Here is a 22,290-nt window from a genome sequence, read left to right as displayed (position 1 = left end):
GGTCAGCAGGTGGAATAGCTGCTGACCTCAGGGGCCTTCCTCACTGACTCCCCACACTGTTGGTTGACACAAGGTGTCACCCTGAGAAGGAGGGTCTTGAACAAATGGCTAACCTAATTGAGGTTAGCAAACTTGGCTTCCTCCACAAGACCAGCAAGGTCCATGAGAAGCCACACTGGGGAACTGGGAGCCAGATGGCATAGCTCTCTGTCTCCTCAGTACCTGTTAGTTCTCTGTGTTGCATGTGAGTCTGCCTTTGCCAGACCTACCATTTTTCAAGGTAAATTGGAAATTTACATTTGCATGTGAAACCTCCTAGTTTTAACCGTTAATTGAAACCAGTTTTAAAAAATTCTGGGCCTTGGGGGAGGGATCAGACACATCAGTAGATGTTATCACTGTGTGTGAGGCATTTACCCTGGGCCCAGAATCCCAAGCCCCATTCTTTTGGAGACTGTCTGGTCTGGGTCCCTGCTCACCACATTGATCTACAGTAAGGTCAGATAAGAGAAAAAGGGAAATTTTTGCTGATTTAGTTATAGTCACCTTGTGAGCATTAAAAAACACCTGTACTTTATTATTTTGGATTTTTTTTGTGGTGTTAGGGATTGAACCCTGGACATTGTCATGCGAAGCAAGTGTTCTACCATTGAGCTACACCCCCAGTTCAACACCCATTTATTTTGTGCATGTGTGCACACACTTGCACTTATTGATAATGGAGCCCAGGACCTCTCACGTGCTAGGTAGATAACCTACCACTGACCCATGCTCCAGCTTTGTGTGCACGTCTCACTGTGTAACCTCTCATCTTTTTGTTCCAGTGCCTCCAGTCCTTATGTGACCTGCGCCTCTCCCCTCACTTCCCCCACACAGCAGCCCTAGATCAGGCAGTGGGGGCTGCAGTGACCAGCATGGGACCTGAGGTGGTTTTACAGGCTGTGCCTCTGGAAATTGATGGCTCTGAGTAAGTGTGATCTTGTTTGGCTTTGTAGAAATGCCAGGAGTCGACGTCTTATTCTTCCCAGGGAAAGAATTCTGCCAGTCTGTGTAGAGAGGCCCTCAAGCAGTCACCTCCTCACTGTGTCCTTCCCTCCCTTCCAGAGAGACTCTGGATTTCCCACGAAGCTGGCTGCTGCCCGTCATCCGGGACCATGTCCGGGAAACACGACTTGGTTTCTTCACTACCTATTTCTTGCCCCTGGCCAACACCCTGAAGAGCAAAGGTTTGGAACCCTTTCCTATGTAAAGCCTGAGGCTCCATTATCCAGGAGCTCTAGTTGAAGGGGCCAGAAAAGGCTCTGAGTCCAGCATACCAGCTTTTAGAATGTTTGACAGCATCTCTATGCCAACACCTGGCCAGCCAGAGCTTGAGTGCCCTCCCCAGCAGGGCTTATCCTCCTCTCCACTCTGAGGCATGGCCAGGCCTCTGTCCCTGGGACAGAACTTTGCTCTCTGCAGGCAGACATTGGCCTCCTTCCAGCTGAGCTGCCACCATTTGGGTCTTATTCTTCCCTTGTGGATCACAAGAAACAGTCTTGTTCTTTCTTCCTTGTGATAGCCCTTGAGATGAACTTTTCAAAATGTATACTATATTTGTTTATACATATACAGTTGGCCTTCTGTATTCCTTGCATTCTGCATCTGCAGATCCAACCAACCACAGATGAGAAATACTCAGGGAAAGAATTATGTCTCTACTGAACATGTACTAACTTCTTTTTCTTGTCATTATTACTTAAACAATACAGTGTCACAACCCTATGTGTTATTATATTAGGTATTAAGTAATCTAGAGATAAAATTTTAAAGTATAAGGGAAGGATATGTGCAGGTTGTATGCAAATATTCTGCCACTTTATATAATGTAGAGACTTGTGCGTCTGCCCATTGTAGTATCCACAGGAGTCCTAGAACCAATCCTTTGTGGATGCTGAAGGACAACTATTTGTACTTCTGTATACCAAGAGATGCACTTGCATATGTATTTTAAGTATTTGAAAATGATCATTACTTCCAGGGAGTGTCCTTCTGGCTGCATGTCCTCAGACTCTCTCCCTCTCTCTCTGGTACCAGGGATTGAACTCAAGAGCACTCAAGCACTGAGCCACATCCCCATCCCTATTTTATTTAGATACAGGGTCTCACTGAGTTGCTTAGTGCCTTGCTTATCTGAGGCTGGCTTTGAACTCACAATCCTCCTACCTCAGCCTCCCAAACTGCTGGGTCTCTCCCTTTCTTTTGGGACATGGTTTCTCGTCCCATCATTTTCTTGTTCTCTCTCTGTATACTACTCGTGTCCTATGGTACATAGACCCAGACCTATATGAGGGACAGGACTAGCACTAGATCACATTTCTTCACATTTCTTGGCCTAGTGATGACTGCAGGAGCTTTTGTTTTCATTGGATTTTGAGGGTCTAGGGCAGCATTGGTAAACTATCCTGCCTGTTGCCCATTTTGTTAATTTAAGTTTTATGAGAACACAGCTATGCCTGTTATATTAAGGCTTTTTTGTGTGTGTTACTGGGGATTGAACCCAGGACCTTGTGCAAATGAGGCAAGCACTCTACCAACTGAGCTATATCCCCAGCCCTCATACTGCTTTTTAATGGCAGACAAAGTTAAATAGTTGTAAGAGAAATGAAAGGACCTACAAGGCTTAAAATATGGGCCCTTTACAGAAAGTTTGCTGCCCTGGTCTGTGACAGTGGTTCTCAACAGCAGGATGGTTTTGCTGCCCACAGATGATTTGGCAATGCCTGAAGACATTTTTCATTGTCACAACTGGGAGAAAGGTCTGTTGGCATCTAGTGGGCATAGGACAAGGATACTGCTAACCATCCTAAAATGCACAGGATAGCCCCACAACACAGAATTATGTAGCCAAAAATGTCCATGGTGGTGGCTGGGGATGTGGCTCAAGCGGTAGCGCGCTCGCCTGGCATGCGTGCGGCCCGGGTTCGATCCTCAGCACAACAAAGAAACAAAGATGTTGTGTCCGCCGAGAACTAAAAATAAATAAATATTTAAAAAAAAAAAAATGTCCATGGTGTCAAGGTTGAGAAACTCTTTTTTCTGATTTCAAACATTGTTTGAATATACAGAAAACATTTAAAGAGGAACATAAAAAAGCACTCAATTCCCCCAACCAGAAAGAATTAAAGAATTACTACTAAAACATTAATGTATTAAAGAATTATTACTGTGGCTGGGGCTGGGGCTCAGTGGTAGAGTGCCTGCCTTGCATGTGCGAGGAACTGGGTTCCATCCTCAACACCACATAAAAATAAATAAAGATATTGTATCTATCTACAACTAAAAAAAATTACTAAAACATTAATGTATTTTTTCTTTCAAATTTTTCTTTTTTTCATATATGTAAAATATAAGGGACTATAGACACTGGCAGCAAGATTTTTTTTTTGTGTGTAGGCTGGGGGTTGAGCACATGCTCCATTACTAAGCTCCATCTCCACCTCCAGCCCTGACAGTGTTCTTTGTGTCTATATAAACTGGTGTGTAGCTATCTGTTTCCTCAAGACAGATGTATACTCCCTTTTATGTACATGCAAAGATGTTTCTAGCAGTGTGGTTTCTGTTAGCAAAGAATCTGACATAATCTGCATGTCCTTCAGTGGGTTCCACTTAAGTCAGCTCTGGTAAAGTCTTGCTTTGGGATGAAGGAGGGCTGGGGATGTGGCTCAGTAGTAGAGCACTGGTTGAGCATGTGTGAGGCCCTGACTTCAGTCCCCAGTACCACAAAAATAAAGCAGAACATACAAAGAAAGACAAACCAGTAGGTAGGGATAGATGGCCTAGAAGATTGTGGTTAAATAAACTAGATTTAAATTTCAACTTGGCTAAAGCACTGTGACTTTGGACAAGGTTATTTAGTTTATTTAGTTTGCCAGGGTTTGCACCTCATCTGTAAAATGGGCAGGATAATTACATTGTGAGGATTAAATGAAATAACCATATAAAATGGCCATTATAGACTGCCATGTAGAATAAGCTCAATGAATGTTACCAACTTTATCATCACATTAACAAGTTTACAGAAAATATATGTATAGTTCAGTCCGGTTTATGTCTTATGTTTAAAGAAGTATAAGAAAAGTCACAAGGAACAGAAGCCAGCCCTGGGGAGTAAGATTATAGAGAGACATTATTCTCCATGTTATTGTTTATAATTACTCTCCAATATTGTTTTCCATGGGTCTAATATTTTAGAATGAATAAGTATTATGATATAATTTATGGAGAAGGGAGAATCACCCATATTCTTGTCTCCCTGAGCCTTTGGTTTTGGTAAAATGAGGCCATGATGGTGCCCAGGTTCACACTGTGTCTTTTTCACATATTCCAGCAATGGAGCTGGCCCAGGCAGGCAGCACCGTGGAGTCCAGGATCTATGACACACTCCAGTGGCAGGTAAGGGTCAGTGGGGAGAGGCATGGGGAGGAGAGCACAGGGGCATGGGTTGTTAGTGTTATTCTCTCCTTTATTATCTCCTTTTCAGATCTGGACCCTATTGCCTGGGTTTTGCACAAGGCCCACGGATGTGGCTGCCTCCTTCAAAGGTTTGGCAAGAACACTAGGCACAGCCATCAGTGAGCGCCCGGACTTGAGAGTCACTGTGTGCCAGGCCCTGCGCACCCTCATCACTAAGGGCTGTGAGGCAGGTATGTGTGGGCTCCAGAGGTGGGGTGGGCACTGGTGAGAGGGTGGCAGGTGTCCCTGGCCCCATCTCCGGGCCTGCAGTGGCTCATTTGATAGACATAACTGCAGAAAATAACATTCTGTGCTAACTTCTGTGTTGCTGCTTTTGCTGCTGCTCTTGAGATGCACAGAGTTAGTAGGAGGCCCTTGCTCATTTACCTCTGCTCCCAGGGTGTAACACCTGCTGCAGAATCATGGTCAGCGTCACAGGCCCCTGTGTAGAAGCTACACAGGAACCCAGACCATTTCGGCATCTGCTCTCTTTACCTGGCCTTAGCCTATCCTGGCACAGAAAACTTCAAGCCCACTGCTTCCAAATCCTGCCACAAGATCCCCTGAACAGATACCTCTGGGCTGCAACCCCAGTGGCCACTGAAGTAGGGTCAGCTCATGTTCCTTCACTGCAGAGGCTGACCGTGCTGAAGTGAGCCGCTTTGCCAAGAACTTTCTGCCAATCCTCTTTAACCTGTATGGGCAGCCTACTGCAGCCGAGGACACTCCAGCCCCTCGCCGGGCCGTGTTGGAAACCATCAAAACCTACCTCACCATAACTGAGTGTCAGGTGTGCTGGTGGGGGAGTGGGAGAAATGCTCTCAGGTGAGCATCATTGGGTTGGACAAGTTGGAAAAGATGAGTCCCCACCTACCAAAGTCACATGGGTCTCTGCCATCTGGAAGATGGAACCACATACAGCTCTTGTGGCTTGGGTTGTGCCTGAGGCTCCTAAATGGTGGGGAAGTAGCTCTGGGACCTGCTGCTACTGCTCCTTTTTTTTCCCTCTGGATCTGCTAGTTGGTGAATGGTTTCCTGGAGAAAGCCAGTGAGAAGGTGCTTGACCCTGCCAGCTCTGACTTCACCAGGTAATGTGTTCAGGTTTCCCCACTTGAACTGGGCAGCCCAGGGAGCTGGAGTGGCATATGGCAGAAACCCTATGGATCCATTGTGAAATTCTTTGGGGAAGATATTGAATGCCCCAGCTATACTGAGAGGTTGGACAGTTCCTTTTTCCTGAGAGGCCCTTTTGCTTGCAAGGGAGAAACAAGGACCCTGGAAACAACTGCCTGCATTCAATTCCCAGTTCTACCACTTATGGGTTGTGTGGCCTTGTCAGATGATTTACCCACTCTTTGTTTCTGAATTCTGATCTGAAAAGTGGGCATGATAATAGTATCTGCTCTTGGATACTTTCTGAGGTTTCAAGGAGTTGGCATTTATAAAGCACCAGAGCTATGACTGGTATGTTGTGAATGCTTGATTAGGTGCTAGTGATGATTATTGCTCACAAGTTCCTTAAAGACCCCCTGTCCTCACCCTGACTTCTCCCACGTTCTTGTAACCAGAACATAAGAACACTGATAGCTTACCTCTTCTCCAGCTTCACTTAAATTCTTTTTTTGTCTCCTATTTTGAGCAGATTGTCTGTTCTGGACCTGGTTGTGGCCTTGGCTCCTCATGCTGATGAAGCTGCCATCAGCAAGCTATACTCTACCATCCGGCCCTACCTAGAGGTAAGCCCCACACAAGCTCATCTGTGGGGAGATGAGGCTTCAGAAGGTGTTTCTGTCTTTATTCTTCAGCCTTTGCTCCTTGCCCAGATCAGTCTAGTCTGCTGTTTTCTACAGTGGCTTCGCCTTGTACTCTGTCCTGTCCATCTATCAGTGTAGGTGCCAAGGCAACTAAATTGCAACGTCTTCTGCTAGGGTGTCTCTTGTAGAACAGGCCGTGCTCCTTTGCCTGCTCACTCACTAGGCCCTTCCTGGCCTGGGCTGACCTTTATCCCTTCCAGTTCTCCACACCCTCATCCCACTGCAGCCTCATGTGGCTGCTTTAAGAGTCCCAAATAGAGCAGGTGCCACATGCACCTTTGCATATGCTGGTTCCTTCACCCTGTGACTGACCGCCATTCAGAACTCAGATCAACGGTGCTATTCTGAAAGCTGTCCCCACTGCTGAAGTTTAATAGCAGTTAGGATGAAAAGTGTCTTGGGATGGAACATGAAGGTGGACATAAAGATCCGTGTCAGGGTTGCTCCCTGGTATCTCAGGAACAGTGGGAGTCAGTGGGACGGAGGAGAGCAGTGCTGCTCCAGCTAGAAAAAGTAGCAGGTCACAGGCTGTGCTGCTAGAATGTGCGTCATTTAGAGGTGGTGAGTGGAATAACTCTGCCACCCACTGTCCCCATGCCCAGCATAGGAATTAGCCACTGGTAGAATATGGAATGTGTCCATATTTCACCAGACCTCTTGTCAGACTTCATGAGCTCCAGACTAGATGGGTAGGACTAGCTTCTTCTCTGAGTTCCCTCAAGTGCGAGCCACAGTGGACACTCTCAGAATGTCACTGTAAGGAGGGGTGGATACAAGTCTCCTTCCTCATCTGTCCCTGTCCTCCATGCACTGACTACAGAGCAAGGCCCATGGGGTTCAGAAGAAGGCCTACCGTGTGCTGGAGGAGGTCTGTGCTAGCCCCCAGGGACCCGGGGCCCGTTTTGTGCAGACCCACCTGGATGAGCTGAAGAAGACCCTGTTGGACTCACTGCGGAGCACGTCTTCTCCCGCCAAGAGGGTGAGGGTGCCAGTCTGCCAGCTCTGCCAAGGGAGGACGGGTTATTTCCTGGGAGGACACTGGGAGAGGAGCCACTGGAGACGTTTGCAGGCTGTGGGCTGGCACAGAGGGGCTCCTGACTGTTGTTCCCTGCCCACAGCCTCGTTTGAAGTGCCTCATACATATTGTGAAGAAATTGTCATCTGAGCACGAGGAATTCATCACTGCCCTTGTCCCAGAGGTGAGGTGTGGGATGGGTATATGTGCATTTGGTGAGTTTCCTAAAGGATGGTCCCCAATAGCCTGTCATAATATGGGCAGGGCAGTGAGTGTGGGCTCAATTTGCCACCTGGGCACATGGGTGCCTTTATTTGCCCTTATACTCTGGGCAACCCACCCCAGGGTGGCTGACTCAGAGGGTACGTGCTAATGGGACTGTCGTGGCCAGGTGATTCTATGCACCAAGGAGGTGTCGGTGGGTGCTCGGAAGAATGCTTTCGCCCTGCTGGTGGAGATGGGCCATGCTTTCCTGCGGTTCGGCTCTAACCAGGAAGGTGAGGCTTGGGTGATGCTAACCAGGGGGATTCTTTGCTTATAGTAAGATGGGTAAGTTTCCCTCAGAACCGCTGTCAAAGGGAACACGTGGAGCAAGCTCCCTGCCCTGCCATGTCCCAGGCAGGCTGCTCCTCTCTTTGGGGGCCCTGTCCTCATGTGACTCATTCTAGTTTTTGCCCCCAGAGGCTCTACAGCGCTACCTCATCCTGATCTACCCTGGCCTGGTGGGCCCAGTGACCATGGTTAGCTGTAGCATCCTGGCCCTGACTCACCTGCTTTTCGAGTTTAAAGGTAAATATTTACTTCCTTGAAGGCTTGGGAAGCCCTTAAGGTAGGAAGGTGTTCTGGGACAGGGTGGCTACGAGAATGGGGAAACATTCCTCCTGCCTCCCTGTCTCTGTTCTCACATAGCTCTGCCTTCTCCCCTGGTGGGTATGCTGAGGCTGCCTCCTCACACCTGCCCCAGCATGGAACAGTGTAGCTCTGCTACTCTGCGTCCCCTGTCAGTTGTGAGTAGGATAGAGTAGGCAAACTTCCAGTTTTTAGTTCTGCTCCTGGCTCCTGCCAGCCATGTAAAGTGTTGAAAAACTTTACTAACCTATTTTAAAAAAAAAATAATAATAATTTTTTAATTGTAGATGGACACAATACCTTTTATTTTATTTATTTATTTTTATGTGGTGCTGAGGATCAAGCCCAGGGTCTCACATGTGCTAGGTGAGCACTTTACTACTGAGCTATGACCCCAACCCTAGAATCTCCATTTTTTATCTTGAGTCATCCACCATGGGTGACTAAAGGGTACAAGGGCACTCCATAGAATGTGATTAGAGGGCTGGGGATGTGGCTCAAGCGGTAGCGCGCTCGCCTGGCATGCGTGCGGCCCGGGTTCGATCCTCAGCACCACATACCAACAAAGATGTTGTGTCCGTCGAGAACTAAAAAAAATAAATAAATATTAAAAATTCTCTCTCTCTCTCTCTCTCTCTCCCCCCCCTCTCTCTCTCTCTTTAAAAAAAATAATAATATCTCCTAGAATAAAAAATAGAACTAAAATGCCTTACATAGCATGTAAATGGGAAGAAAAAATTGCTCCAAAGTTCTTAGCATTCTAAGGATGAGGGTATACATTAAAAAAAAAAAAAAAAGAATGTGATTAGAACTGCCAGTCACACAAAAATCTTCAAATGTTTGCTTCTACTAAGTTTTGACTTGGCAAGGGCAGGTAGAGCTGTCCTTGGGCAGACTTAGGTCCAGGTGGGGTCCTGGTATCTCTTGACAATGGTTTCTTCGTCTCAGGGATGATGGGGACTAGCACAATAGAGCAGCTGCTGGAGAATGTGTGCCTACTGCTGGCCTCCCGTACTCGTGATGTGGTCAAGTCTGCACTGGGCTTCATCAAGGTGGCCGTGGTGGTCATGGATGTGGTGCACCTGGCCAAACATGTGCAGCTGGTGGTAAGGATCCCTTTCCCACAGAGGGTGGCAATGTCCTTTAGGGTGTCATGCTAGCCTTAAGGCTATCAAATTAAAAACTTTCTCTTTAGCCCTAGCTTTGTGCAGAAGCAGGTCAGTAAGCAGCCCTGGAAGGGACTTGGTATGGAAGTGCCAACTTGGTAAAGGCAAGGGAGGGGCACAATGCCCAGTTTGCCTTTTACCTTGTGTCCTCCATGGAAGCTACTGCTCTGCAGAGCAAAGACCAATGGGTAGAGCCAACCCCTCCTCATACAGATGAGGAAACAGGCCAGAGATTTCCAGGGTCACAATCTCAGGACTCAGACTCTGGTCTCTGCCTCTGCAAGGCCACTTGTCCTTTTTAAATTTTTTTTTTTTTTAATACGTGTGTGTGCTATAGTTTTTTAAACTGGGCTTTGAACCCAGGGGTGCTTTACTACTGAGCTATGTTCCCAGCTCTTTTTATTTTTTGAGATAGGATCTTGCTAAGTTTCCAGTCTGGCCTCAAACTTGCAATCCTTCTGAAGATCCTCCCAAGTATTTGGGATTATAGATGTGGGCCATCATGCCCAGCTCGATTCCCAGTTTGGAAAGATTCCTTGGCACAACCCTGCTGGGGCACCTGCTAGGTTGCAGAAAGGTCCGAAGGACCCTTTGTTAGTGGGTAACTGACCTGTCCTGCCCAGAGGGAGCCTACCAGGCTTGCAGCAAGCTGGGACAGAGCTCTAACCCATTGCACCCACTGCCCAGTTTCTCCCATCCAGCTGAGTCATTAGACTGCCAGGTCCTTCTTAGCTATCTTTGGGTCTGGTTATGATGTTAGGCAAAGTGGGCTCCATGGGCTCTACAAGTAAGACTCCTGCCCCTGTGGCCACTCAGCAGCCATGTAACACTGTTCTTTGGTTTCCTCATCTATAAATTGGGAGTCATAACATCTGTCCCATTGTGTTGTAAAGTGTCAGAGAACGTATGTAGAGTGTAAGCACTGCTCAGAAAGGCTAGAGCCAGTCAGGTGTGGTGGTGCACACCTGTAATCAGGTGTTGAGAGACTGAGGCAGGAGGATTGTGAGTTTGAGGTCAGCCTGGGCAACTTAGTGAGACCCTTTTTCAAATAAAGGACTTAAGCTGTCATCTTAGGAAGGGTGGTCATTGATTGTGTTGTGAAGGGGGATTTATGGGAAAGATGGGGCTGCTCAGAGTTCTTGGAAGCACAATTGAACCAAGGGGTAAGCCAGGAGAGCTACTCAAACCTTCCCCTTTTAGCTGGATCTGGTTGCTTTGTCTCTGGTGTGGACATCAGTGAGAGGTGGGTGGGATGGAAGGCATAGCACCCTCCTGACACACTGGTGCTCTGCCTGGTAGATGGAAGCCATTGGGAAACTTTCAGATGACATGCGCCGGCATTTCCGCATGAAGCTTCGGAACCTATTCACCAAGTTCATCCGCAAGTTTGGGTGTGTGCACTTGAATGGGGGTGGGGGTGGAGCAAGCCCGGAGTTGAGGATTTCTAGTCCCCCCAGGGACTGAAGGGAAGAAGGGTCCATGATCCCTGAATACCTCCTACCTCTGAGGAGTGCTCTCTGGCCAGTGCCTCTCTTTAGCCCTTCTTTGCCATTCTCAGGTTTGAATTGGTGAAGGGGCTGCTGCCTGAGGAGTACCACAAAGTCCTGGTAAATATCCGGAAAGCTGAGACCCGTGCCAAGAGGCACCGTGCCTTGAGCCAGGCTGCTGAGGAGGAGGAAGAAGAGAAGGAGGAGCCTGCCCAGAGTAAAGGTGACAGGTAAGATCATGGTGGGGTCCTGGGGACCTGGTTTCCTCCAGCCCAGAGTGTCCAGGCATTGCCCAGTTGACCCCTGCATCTCCAGGGAGTGCTCTGACTTGGGGCTTCTCTATCCTTAGCATTGAGGAGATTTTGGCTGACTCAGAAGATGAGGAGGACAATGAGGTGGAAGAAAGGGGCCGGGGCAAGGAGCAACGGAAGCTGGCACGACAGAGGAGCCGGGCATGGCTGAAGGAGGGAGGAGGGGATGAGCCTCTCAACTTCCTGGATCCCAAGGTGGCCCAGCGAGTCCTTGGTAAGAAAGAAGTGGCTGGCCCATGAGCTTAGTGGGCCCGTGCTGGGTTTGCCCTAGTGCTGCGTTCCTGGTGGGTGGGCAGGGGCTAGCTTCTGTGATAGGCTAGTAGATAGAAGCTGAGAGGCTTCCAGTTGGGAGCATAGACTTGGCGTGTTGGTTCTAAGGAGGGTGCCAGTGGGTTAGGACTGGGCTTCCTCCTCCTCATGCCAAATTCTACCATACCAGCCACACAGCCTGGGCCTGGCCGGAGCAAGAAGAAGGACCATGGCTTCAAGGTGAGCGCTGATGGCCGGCTGATCATACGGGAGGAGGAAGACGATGACAAGGTGGAAGAAGAGGATACCACTAAAGGTGGGGCCACATGCCCATCCTGGGAATGCAACAGCTTCTGGCCCAGGCCAGGGATGCTCTTGTTAATTCGTTCAATCACTTGATGTTCATCTACCTTTCCATGCAGTGATCATTTGTTAAGGAAGCATTGGTAAACACAGGAGAGCCAGGCGTAGTGGTGCATGTCTGTTATCCCATCACTTGGGAGACTGAGGCCGAAGGATTTTAAGTTCAAGGCCAGCCTTGGTGACTTAGCAAGACCCTGTCCCCAAGAATAAAAAATAAAAATGGCTGGGCATGTAGCTCAATGGTAGAGTTCTTGTCGAGTGTGTGTGAGACCCAGGGTTCTATCCCCAGCACTGAAAAAATAAACTCTACCTTTGAAATGCTTTGGTTCTCATGGCTGAGCTACAGGCTCTTGACTCACTTGCCCTACTAATTGGCACTCGCAGGGCTTCCCCTGCACCTCACTTGCCAGCTGTGTGTCTATAGACACTTATTTAACATCTCAGCTTGTATGTCCTTACTCCAAATGGGCATGATGCCAATATCTACTTCACAGGGTTGTTGGGAAGATGAAGTTATAGAATATATACAGTACGTGCATGTTTCTGTAGCTGGTCTTCTGCTCCCCTCTCATTGCTTTACTCTCCTGTCCTCTTGGTCGCTGGCTATTCCTGATGCTAAGGAAGTCCCTTTCTGCCTTTCTACTTTTCCAAAGCCTCCCCACTCTTTAGGATTCAGCTCAGGTTCTCGCCCTATCTTTAGCATCTAGTCACAGGGTGTGTTTATTTTTTTGGTTATTTCTTGACTTTGCCTGAATCTCTTTCACCTCCAAATGGTTGGCTTCATACTTCTTTATGTGCCCACAGGGGAAAGAAAAGATTTTTCAAGCTGGGAACTGTGGAGCATGCAGCTACCAGACAGGCTTACTGAAGGAGATTTTAAGTGGGAAACTAGTCTGGGCTACTTAGCAAGATCCTGTCTGAAAATTAAAAATAAAAAGGGGTAGGGGTATAACTCAGTGGTAGAGTGCCCCTGGGTTCAGTCCCCAGTACTACAAAAAAAAAAAAAAAAAAAAAAAAGGCTCTCAGGTAGGAAAATGAAGCAGTCCTATCAAAGTGGAGCATGTGTGGGTCTGGGCAGTCTCTCCAGGAAACCTAGGACTTTCTTTGTTCTCAAAAAAAAAAAAAAAAAAAAAAAAGCTGTATTCACTTCTAAAGTTGGGTCACTACTCCTTCAGGAGCCATCATCCCTGCAGCCTAGGATGGGAAAAGGGGGCAGTGTTCAGAGGTCTTATCTCCCTTAAAAGGACAGGTCTGGGGAAGGCAGTTTTCTGGGGTTGGAGTTGGTACCCCTCATCCTGGTGAGCCAGGAGGAAAGGGTGAGTTGGGGGTGCCGTGAGTGTTCACAGGGCTGTCTTCTTTTGATGTCAGGTGAGGATGAAGAGATGGCTGACCTGATGGAGGATGCGAGTGTCAGAAGTGTGAGTAGTTGCTGTTATCAGAGGGCCTCAGACCTCAGCTTGGGCCCCACAGCTTCACACCTGTTCCCTGGGGATATTGTGCCTGCTCTGCTCCTCAAATACTCAGTGGGTCCTCAAGGGTTGGATGCCTTGAAGCACCCCCAAGTGACCTTCAGCATTGGCTGGTTGTCCTGTTGAAGAAAAAAATGGCTCTGCATCTGTGAATGGCATGTGCTCTGCAGGCTGCAAGGGGAGTGGTGGCCCAAGCTCCAAGGGCAGACACCATTTCTGGAAACATGCTGGAGAGGTGTCTTTGTCTTTGTTCTTCCAGACTATGTCCAGCTCATCCAGCCCCCCGGGCATCATTTTAGGCTGTAGCTGCCTAGTTGGGGGTGCAATAGTATTGGAGCTAAAGAAGAAGGCTCTGGGGTCACATCTTGGCCTCAGGCTAACCTTCCAAGCCCCAGTTCCTGGCCTGTAAAATGGGATTCTAAGTAGATCACCTCATAGAATTACTAGGACATTGTGATCAAATTGAGCATGTAAAGTACATTTTTGACCTGTGGTAAACTTCCCCAGTTTCCCCACATACCTTCCCAGTGCCCTCTGCCTGCCTCTTCCCAAGGAGCTACTAAGTGTTGAAACAGTGCAGATTGCTGTTTGGAAAACTGGGTGAAAACCAAGCAAAGAGACTTTGGTATCAGAGAGTGACTAAGGATCTTAGAAGACTCTGATGTAAGAGGGCTTGATGACCTGTGATCCCAGGTACTCAGGAGACATAGGCAGGAGAATTACAAGTTTGAGGCCAACTTGGGCAACTTAGAACCTATCTCAAAATAAAAAGGGCTGAGGATATAGCTCAGTGGTAGACCCTTGCCTAGCATGTTCAATTCCCAGTGCTGGAAGGGAAAAAAAGAAGAAAAGAAAAAAAACGAAGGCCCCTCATGCAGGAAGCCCCTCTGGGTGCTCTGGAGAAGTAGTATATTGCTTCTGCTTAAAAACTCTCCCTGCCTCCTCCTGAGCCTGTTTCAGTGTGGCATATCTCCCTCACCTGGGAGTTCTTCCCTTCCCTGGTCCAAGATCTGGCCTTCCATGGCACCTTCAGCCACCATGTGGTTTTATTTTCCAGGCAGCAGTAGTAGCCTGCAAATGAGTGTGTCCCTGACCCCAGACTGCCTGGGCTCAAATCCAGGTTTCTCTGTGATGTGCTTGGCATATGGTGAAGTTAAGTCAGTCACAGCTCTTCTTTATAATCATTACTCATTTTTCTTAGAAATCTTGATCTGTCAAGGCTTCCCTGATTCCTTCAGCATGTCCTGTAGTCCCTCAGCAGCCTACTCGTTCCTGGCCAAGGGAATGAGGATGGCCCATGAGCAGGGCATCTTGTCTTGAGATGACAAGATGACAGCTCCTGCACTGACCACCCAGTGGTTTTCTTGTGCCATTGCTGAGTTCTCCTCCCTCCAAAGTTGTGGGAGCCTGATGTGCTGGGGTGCCAGTAGTGGCCTCAGTGGAAGGCCAGTGGGATGGGCTGGCTGGCCTTGTCTTTGTGTCAGCTGAACCACAAACCATTTCAGGCATCATCCTCCCCAGAGAAGCCTGAGTCACACTTCCTTGGAACACTTTCCTTTCTCCACTAGGTATCCGCTGTGCTGGGCGACGGCCAGTGCAACTGGTGCCCTATGCTCAGACACGGCCTGTGTGCTCCAACCTGTTCCTTCTGGTCCCTCTACCTGGCACCCCTGGCCTTGGAGCTTATATGCCTTTGGAGTCTGCAGTTTTGTCAGGCTTCCAGTGGGCAGCATAGCCCCAGACTGGCCTTCCTCCCTGCACAGCCCTAATGCAGCCCTGGGCGGGTGTTCATCGCCTGCTATAGAGTATAATTGGATGACTCCATGTGACCTTATTATTGGCTCATAACTGCTAGGACTCTAATGTTGAGGGACTGTAGCGACTAGCTTGGGCAGGGGTCTCCCACTGGAACTGGGTCCTGTTCCCCATGTCCCCAGGCCTGGCACTGAGTGAAGGATCAGTGCACTAGTAACCAGTGAGAAAGTTTGAGTGGAGTTTGTAAGAATTGAAGAGCTGGTGAAGGCCTTCCCTCCAGAGAGGTCTAGGACCTCATTTTCCCTGTTAGGAAATAAGGGGCTGGGCTGGCTTTAGGGTGCCATATGGGTACCCGTGTTCCTGGGGTGGAGTTTAATGTGGAGAGGCAGGCCTGCGGTCAGGATAAGGACTAGAGCCTCACTGTGTAACCTGCCCTTAGGGCCTTTTTTCCTTATCTGTAAGTAGAGGATGGAGGGACACTCATGTTCAACGTAGGTTGCTGCTGTCAGTACTGATGTCATCAGTGAACATGTTACGTTCCTTTTTACTGACTTCCTGCTTGTTACCTTTTTTTTTTTTTTTTTTTTTTTATAGAAGAAGAGGCGTAAGCAGCAGAAAGAGTCTGAGGAGGAGGAGCTGGAGATGCCCCCTCAGTACCAAGGTGAGGTTTCCACTTCTTTCTTTTGGGGCACTGATTCCTGTCATCTACACCAGGCAGAGGAGTGGCAGGGAGGGATGCAGAGCCCTGAGTTTGCATATCCGGTTTGTACTCAGTTGGCACCAGCATAGATTAGCTGACAGGACTGGGCTGGGCACGTGACCCCCACTCTTCCTGAGGCCAGTGCTGCCCACCCACCCAGGCCTTTCTTGTCCAGCCCTGACTCAGGCCAGGTCCAGGTTGACAGGACTTGGGTAGATTAGTGTTGGGCCTGGCCCTTCCTGGGTTCCCTTCTATGTTTGTCTCTGAGGCCCAGGTTAACCCCCAGAGAAGCTACTAGAAATGCCAAGGTGACTTCTCAGCTTTCTTCCTTCCAAGGTGCCCCTGCAGGGCCCTGCCCCAAAGCCCTTGCACCAGAGCCCTTGCTGTACATGTAAAGGCCAGGGGCTCTTTGGGAAGACTTTTATTTTAAGAGTGGTCCCATAGCATCCTGACCCTGGTGGAGAATCTTGTGACTCCTCTTCTGTCCCCACAAGCTGAGACGCAGCTTACCTACTGTGCACTGAGATGATGTGGTGGGGAGAGGAAGCAGTACCAGTCAATGGGGCAGGAGGATTCAGGTCAGCTGCTGCTTAGCTGTGTAACCTTGGTCCAGTCACACTGCCTTTCTGTCTCATCTGTAAAAAAAAGGATTCATGTTAATCTTCTCAGAGAGTCCTCTGGAGTTGGCATTGTAGAATTCCATCTCTGATTAAAGTCTAAGCTGAAAATGAGCTGACTTTAGACAAGACCCTGATTTCTAATCTCTGTTCAATGGGATTAATAGCTGCCTTTGATTCTCAGAGTACAGGTGTGAGCCCAAATGAGAAAAGAGTGGGAAATTTTTGTGGGGTTTTTTTGGGGGGGGGGGTGGTACTGGGAAGGGTACCAGTGATTGATCTCAGGGGCACTCGATCACTGAGCCACATCCCAGCCCTATTTTGTATTTTATTTAGAAATGGGGTCTCACTGAGTTGCTTAGGACCTCGAATTTGTTGAGGCTGGCTTTGAATTCACAATTCTGTTTTAGCCTCCCAAACCCCTGGGATTATAGGCATGCACCACTGCACCTAGCATAAAGTAGGGAATCTTAAAATGAGCTGGGTGGCAGAGCTGAGGGTTGAACCTTGGTGCACTGACCACAAACCCTATGTTCAGGGGGATGACTCTACTGAGGATGTATCTCCGCAGTCAAGCACTCGCCTAGCATCCTAAAGCCCTGTGTTCAGTCCCCAATAGTACAAAAATAAATAAATAAAAATCAAATTATTCTAAAATAATTGGAGCAGGTATAACTTTGGAGAATGTGGGTCATTTTATGTTGGTCGGGAATACCAGAAATCATTAGTAGGCCTCTCGGGATTCTGGGTCAGTCTGAAGAGCCTAGTGGTCTGTCAAGTCTCTGTGCAGATGCTCCCTTAAGGGAGGACTTTGCCCTTGCTTGGTAAGGATAGAGTTGAGTTCCTCACCTATGCTCATCTACTCTCCAGCAGCCCTCTGGAGAAGGGGTCCCTTGTCCCCCAGAAGGGTGCTACCCTTGCTGTGCCTGACTTGTAGTCTTTATTCTCCCCACAGCCGGAGGCTCTGGCATTCATCGCCCCGTGGGCAAGAAAGCCATTCCTGGGGCTGAATACAAGTCCAAGGTAATGGCTGCAGGTGGGGTCTCCTGGTAATGAATGGGTGCCAGGGAGGGAGAGAAGGAGCTATGCCCATCACTGTCCTCAAGAGGCACTTTCGTGGAACCAGACAGGCCAGGGAAGAAGGGGCATACCCATGTCTTGTTGGCCTCTGAACTTGGGAGCCTTGGTAAATGATTTCCAGGGCCACAGGAGCTCTTTGGTGCCATCCAAAGCAGAGAATGAAGGAAAGGGAGGTCATAGGCCTATGAAGGCAGTATGGGAAGCAATGGGAACCCCACACTCCCAGCTGACTCTGTTTCTCTGGATAAGCAGAAGGCAAAGGGTGATGTGAAGAAGAAGGGTCGGCTGGATCCCTATGCCTACATCCCCCTCAACAGAACCAAGCTCAACCGCAGGTATGGTGGTGTGGGGCAGGGCAGGGCATTCTGTGTTCAGAGCGCGCCCTCTTCTCACTGAATTATCAACTCAGTTGTTCAGTTCTTCCAGAATTCTTTTTTAGCATGTACCTGCAAGTAGTTGGTATCTATTTGTATGTGGATTTTTTAAACATGATTTTGCAATTCAGAGATTTTCTTGTATATATGTATTTTATATGCTCGTCATTTCTATAATAGCTCTGGGTAATTGCTTTTCTAATCCCCTTGTTGGGAAATGAGAATCATTTCCACTTTGGGCCTTAAATAGGGTTCTTTGAGTTAAGTGTGAGAGCCATACAAGATGCCATGTAGGAATACTTGGCAAATGCATGTTACTCGTAAACAGGGTTCTAAACTTCAGTATGCTGGCTTAAAGTCAACCTTTAGAAAGAAGGATGGGTGGATAGAGTGAACCTTGTCCTTTTTGTCCATTTGAGGAACAGTGAGGGGAGGACTGTTCCAGGTGGGATTGTGCCAGAGTGGAACAGCCTGGGCAGGACACATGCCATGTAGAAACTGGGGTTGCACAGGGTTGCCCCAGTTTATGTGCTGCCCACCCTGGCAGCCCCCTTCTTCCTGTCTCTGCTTTTGCTGGGGGTGGTCATCATTTGACATTAAGAGGAGATGAATCCACCTGTTAAGACCCTTCTCTTCCTTGTCCCTGCAGGAAGAAGGTGAAGCTACAGGGACAATTTAAAGGTCTGGTGAAAGCTGCCCAGAGGGGGTCCCAGTTGGGACACAAACTCCGCAGAAAGGATCGCAGGCCCTGAAGCTCTAGTGCCCCTACGCTGCTCTATGGTCCATCCTGAGGCCCCTTTTCAGTTCCCACGCTGCTTGACATCAGCTCCAAGTGCTCAGGATTGGCACAACCTGGACTCAGAATGACTTTTTGGAACCAGGACTTGGCTCCCAGAAACACCCAGGATTTTGGAAGTTCCAAGTGGAAACTGTTCTTTAGGGACATCCCCAGTTCCTGGGGATGAGACTGTGACCTCAATGCCTCTGAGTAGGCCCCACAAAGCAGTGCTTCCTGCCATAGTGACCATGAGCAGCTGAGCAGTGATCTTTTCCTCCAATTGCTCATAGCCACATGACAGCCTCAGCCTGGCCATGATCTGCCTGTGTGAGATCTGCTGTGATTAGGTGCAGAATAAATATGCATCACTGTGTTTTAGCCCCGACACTGTTGTATAACCTTCCCTACTCCAGGGGTAAGGACATATCTGGTTACTGGCTGCAGTGACTTGATCCCTTTCCTGTGCAACTCCCAACATGTAGTCCAAGGCATAACTTTGCTCTGCCCATAGGTCAGGCCTTGCAACTTGTCCAGGAGTACCAGTGGCCAGAGGACTCCCTAGTTGCACTTTATAATCCCCATCAAAAAGTGACGTTTAGTGGGTAGGAGGGGAAGTGCATTCTTGTGGCTGGACCCTAGAACTGTGGTCGAGTACAAGGGATTGGAACAGAAGGGAAGTAGTAGCTGAGAGCTGTTAGAGCTGCAGCTTTGCCTGCATCTGGGCACAAGGCTCTGCCAGCATTTTTGTCCATTGATTCAAGTGTTTTGCGCCCCTCCATGTGCCCAAAGCAGCTTGGTTTATCCATCTCCCTGTTACCACATATCTGTTTTCCCAGATCCTGTTGTGGTGCTGTGTGATTCCCACTAGTCCAGCTTTTGTTGGTCTGATGCAGACCTTCTGTGCTTGAGGTCACTTATCGCATAGGCCCAGAGTCCTCATTTTTTTTTTTTTGTACTGGGGATTGAAACCAGAAGTGCTTTACCGCTGAGCTACATCCCCAATTCTTTCTATTTTTTTATTTTGGGCATTTTATCACTGAGTTACTGAGGGCTTCACTAAATTTCTGAGGCTGGCTTTGAACTTGTAATCCTTTTGCTTCAGCCTCACAAATTGCTGGGATAATAGGTGTGTGTCACTGTGCCTGGCAGCCCAGGGTCCCCTTGGGTATGCTTTGCAACATCAACAAGAAGTAAAGTACTATGGGGCTATTCCTACGCTCCAATGAGGAATATGTTTTGTCCCCTGACACTTGATCTGTGAGTTTTTCTGGCTTATTCTCCTTGTGAGATGAGACCATACACACATTCCTTGATAGTTTCCATTCTGATTTAATGCCTTTGGTTCCAGTAATGCTTCCAAGAGGTGCTAGGTACCTCTTAGTAGCATGTCCCTTGATATATTTTATTCATTTTCCAAGATGTGAATCTTAACTGGACCCAGTACCCCCAAAGACCTCCTGATGGTCTTGGGCTGAGAATCAGAGGAATCACACTTCTCCCAGAGATGGCACTGTTCGCATGCTTTGTTAATAGAATTCTGAGATTGGAGAGTAAGCAGGAAAAATGGTCAAAAGAGGTGAACATTGTGGGGCATGGTGGCACACACCTCTAATCTTGACTCAGGAGGCTGAGGCAGGAGGATTGAGTCCCTAAGTGGCTTAGTGAGACCCTGTCTCAAAAAATAAGCTGGGGATGTGGTCAGCAGTTTAGTGCCCCTGGGTTCAATCCCCTCTACCAAAAAGAAGTGACCACTAGGATTTGCAAAGGTGATCTAACTATGACCGTTATTAGTGTACCCTTATACATAAGGTGTGTCAAATTAAGCCAGCCCCAGTTTTTTCCTATTTATGTCCTTTCTCAGGTAATGAAGCATACACTAGGAAACCTCATGAAGTGGGGACAGATATGAGCCAATTGTCCAGTATTGACGTCATTAAGAAAGGAAGTTTGAAGCTGGCCTGCTTATTATAACTTATTTCCCAAGAAGCTTTGTTGTCTTTCAAAGGTGGGAGGGGCAGGTGACCTAGAAAGGTTGGTATTAGTGATGTGCCTGACTCCATATTCTTCTGGAAGTAGACTTTAAATGTAAATTATTTTGCTGCAGAGGCAAAAATTAATCTGCCCCAGAAACTTCAAGTGCTCAAAACGTGTTGCAAAAGTCAATGCTGCTTTTGGGTCACCAGTAGGAGTGAAGGGGGATCTTAGGAGTGTTCATCAACACAAGAGTCATTTAGTTTCAGGGCAAAAAGAAAACTTGAGAGCTTCCACTAAGATCCAGATTTACTGTTTTATGTTTTTTGTGATGTCAGACTGTTGAGGCTTTTCTGGGTCTACCTATCATTTGTTCATTCTCCGATAACAGATTACATCTTGCCTGGTTACCAGAAAGGCCAAGGTGGTCAGGCACTAGGGATTGGCAAAGGCAGACTGAGTGTGCCCCTGTCATGACACTTCTGAACATGGGCAAGTCAGGTTAGGCCAGTCCTCACCCTTCCCTGTTCCCTTGTGGTTGTGGCAGAGGTTTGGTGGTGGCTGTCCTGCAGGTTCACTATTACCAGTGGCCATCTTATTAGGTCCTCAGTCTTCTTGCAGTCGCATCAGCCAAGGGAGGATTTTTTTTTTTTAAGAGAGAATTTTTTAATATTTATTTTTTAGTTTTCGGTGGACACAACATCTTTATTTTTATGTGGTGCTGAGGATCGAACCCAGCGAGCTCATTACCGCTTGAGCCACATTCCCAGCCCAGGGTGTTTACAACACATGAGAAAATTGTTTATGATGTTTCAATAGCCTCCGAAAACAGGCTATTGAAACATCCTCAGGGTCCTTTCCCAAAAGCGTCCCTTTTGGTTGCTTATGTTTCTTCAAAAGATAATCTAGGGCCGGGGATGTGGCTCAAGCGGTAGCGCGCTCGCCAGGCATGCGTGCGGCCCGGGTTCGATCCTTAGCACCACCAACAAAGATGTTGTGTCTGCTGAGAACTAAAAAATAAATATTAAAAATTCTCAAAAAAAAAAAAAAGATAATCTAAAAAATTAAATGTCTTCTAATTTTGCTATAAAAGCAATAAATATTCACAGAATATTTAGAAAAGTCAGAAAAGTAAAAGGGGGCCTAGAATCTGTCCACCATTTTTTTTCTATATAGGGCCTATTTTTGAATACAAAAATATAGTTTTTTAAAGTTTATTTTCTAAATTTGCACTTGACTATAACAGTTTTTACCTTACCTATGTAAACAGTTCATAAATATAATATTCAATGGCCCAGTTTAAAGTGTCTGCCCAGGGGACATAGCTCAGTTTATTTATAAAAGATCTTTGAGTTCGAAAGTATGTCGCTTCTTGCTTACGCAGGAATTTAAAGCCATCACTAGATGCTAGATCGTGGGCAAGCAATATTTAGAAAATGACATGATGAATACTCCTTATTCTATTTTTGATATACATTATGATGAATAAAAAAATGACTGTACTCCAGAAAATAACCCTGATTTGGGACAACCTAAGTTGGTTTGCCATTTCCCGAAATCATGCTTAATGTAGCTGCTACCATTAGAAACAGTTACCGTGTTGTTAAGGGAACAGCTGAGTCATCCAAGGCCAGGGCCACAGGGGCAGGTTTCCTCTTCCCATCCTAGGTTCCACTGACTGATAGAAACACTAGAACAGGATTTTGAGGCTGTGGCCAATCAGCAAATATGAAGATGTAGGCAGAGGGTTCAAAGGTTTGCTACCACATACTTACTGCAGAGCCCTGTGATTCTAAAA

General features: G+C 47.6%; 1 protein-coding gene across 1 annotated transcript in view; it reads left to right on the top strand.

Moving 5' to 3' along the window:
* Positions 1-18,906, top strand: part of Rrp12 (ribosomal RNA processing 12 homolog) — a 34,423-nt gene extending 15,517 nt beyond the window's left edge. Inside the window, exons 14-34 of the mRNA XM_026394782.2 lie at positions 825-967; positions 1,105-1,226; positions 4,370-4,434; positions 4,523-4,685; positions 5,130-5,284; positions 5,515-5,582; positions 6,137-6,230; positions 7,129-7,287; positions 7,427-7,507; positions 7,715-7,820; positions 8,005-8,112; positions 9,121-9,278; positions 10,638-10,729; positions 10,897-11,055; positions 11,175-11,350; positions 11,576-11,701; positions 13,117-13,166; positions 15,567-15,633; positions 17,245-17,312; positions 17,622-17,704; positions 18,393-18,906. Coding sequence (XP_026250567.2) covers positions 825-967; positions 1,105-1,226; positions 4,370-4,434; positions 4,523-4,685; positions 5,130-5,284; positions 5,515-5,582; positions 6,137-6,230; positions 7,129-7,287; positions 7,427-7,507; positions 7,715-7,820; positions 8,005-8,112; positions 9,121-9,278; positions 10,638-10,729; positions 10,897-11,055; positions 11,175-11,350; positions 11,576-11,701; positions 13,117-13,166; positions 15,567-15,633; positions 17,245-17,312; positions 17,622-17,704; positions 18,393-18,495 — 2,346 coding nt within the window. The 3' untranslated portion in view covers positions 18,496-18,906. The remainder of the gene's footprint in view (positions 1-824; positions 968-1,104; positions 1,227-4,369; positions 4,435-4,522; positions 4,686-5,129; positions 5,285-5,514; positions 5,583-6,136; positions 6,231-7,128; positions 7,288-7,426; positions 7,508-7,714; positions 7,821-8,004; positions 8,113-9,120; positions 9,279-10,637; positions 10,730-10,896; positions 11,056-11,174; positions 11,351-11,575; positions 11,702-13,116; positions 13,167-15,566; positions 15,634-17,244; positions 17,313-17,621; positions 17,705-18,392) is intronic.
* Positions 18,907-22,290: the final 3,384 nt, after the last annotated feature.

This window comes from Urocitellus parryii, chromosome 5 (genome assembly GCF_045843805.1).
Source record: "Urocitellus parryii isolate mUroPar1 chromosome 5, mUroPar1.hap1, whole genome shotgun sequence".
Lineage (NCBI taxonomy): Eukaryota > Metazoa > Chordata > Mammalia > Rodentia > Sciuridae > Urocitellus > Urocitellus parryii.
The sequence above is the reverse complement of the archived record's forward strand: the minus strand, read 5'-3'. Positions and strand labels throughout refer to the sequence as shown.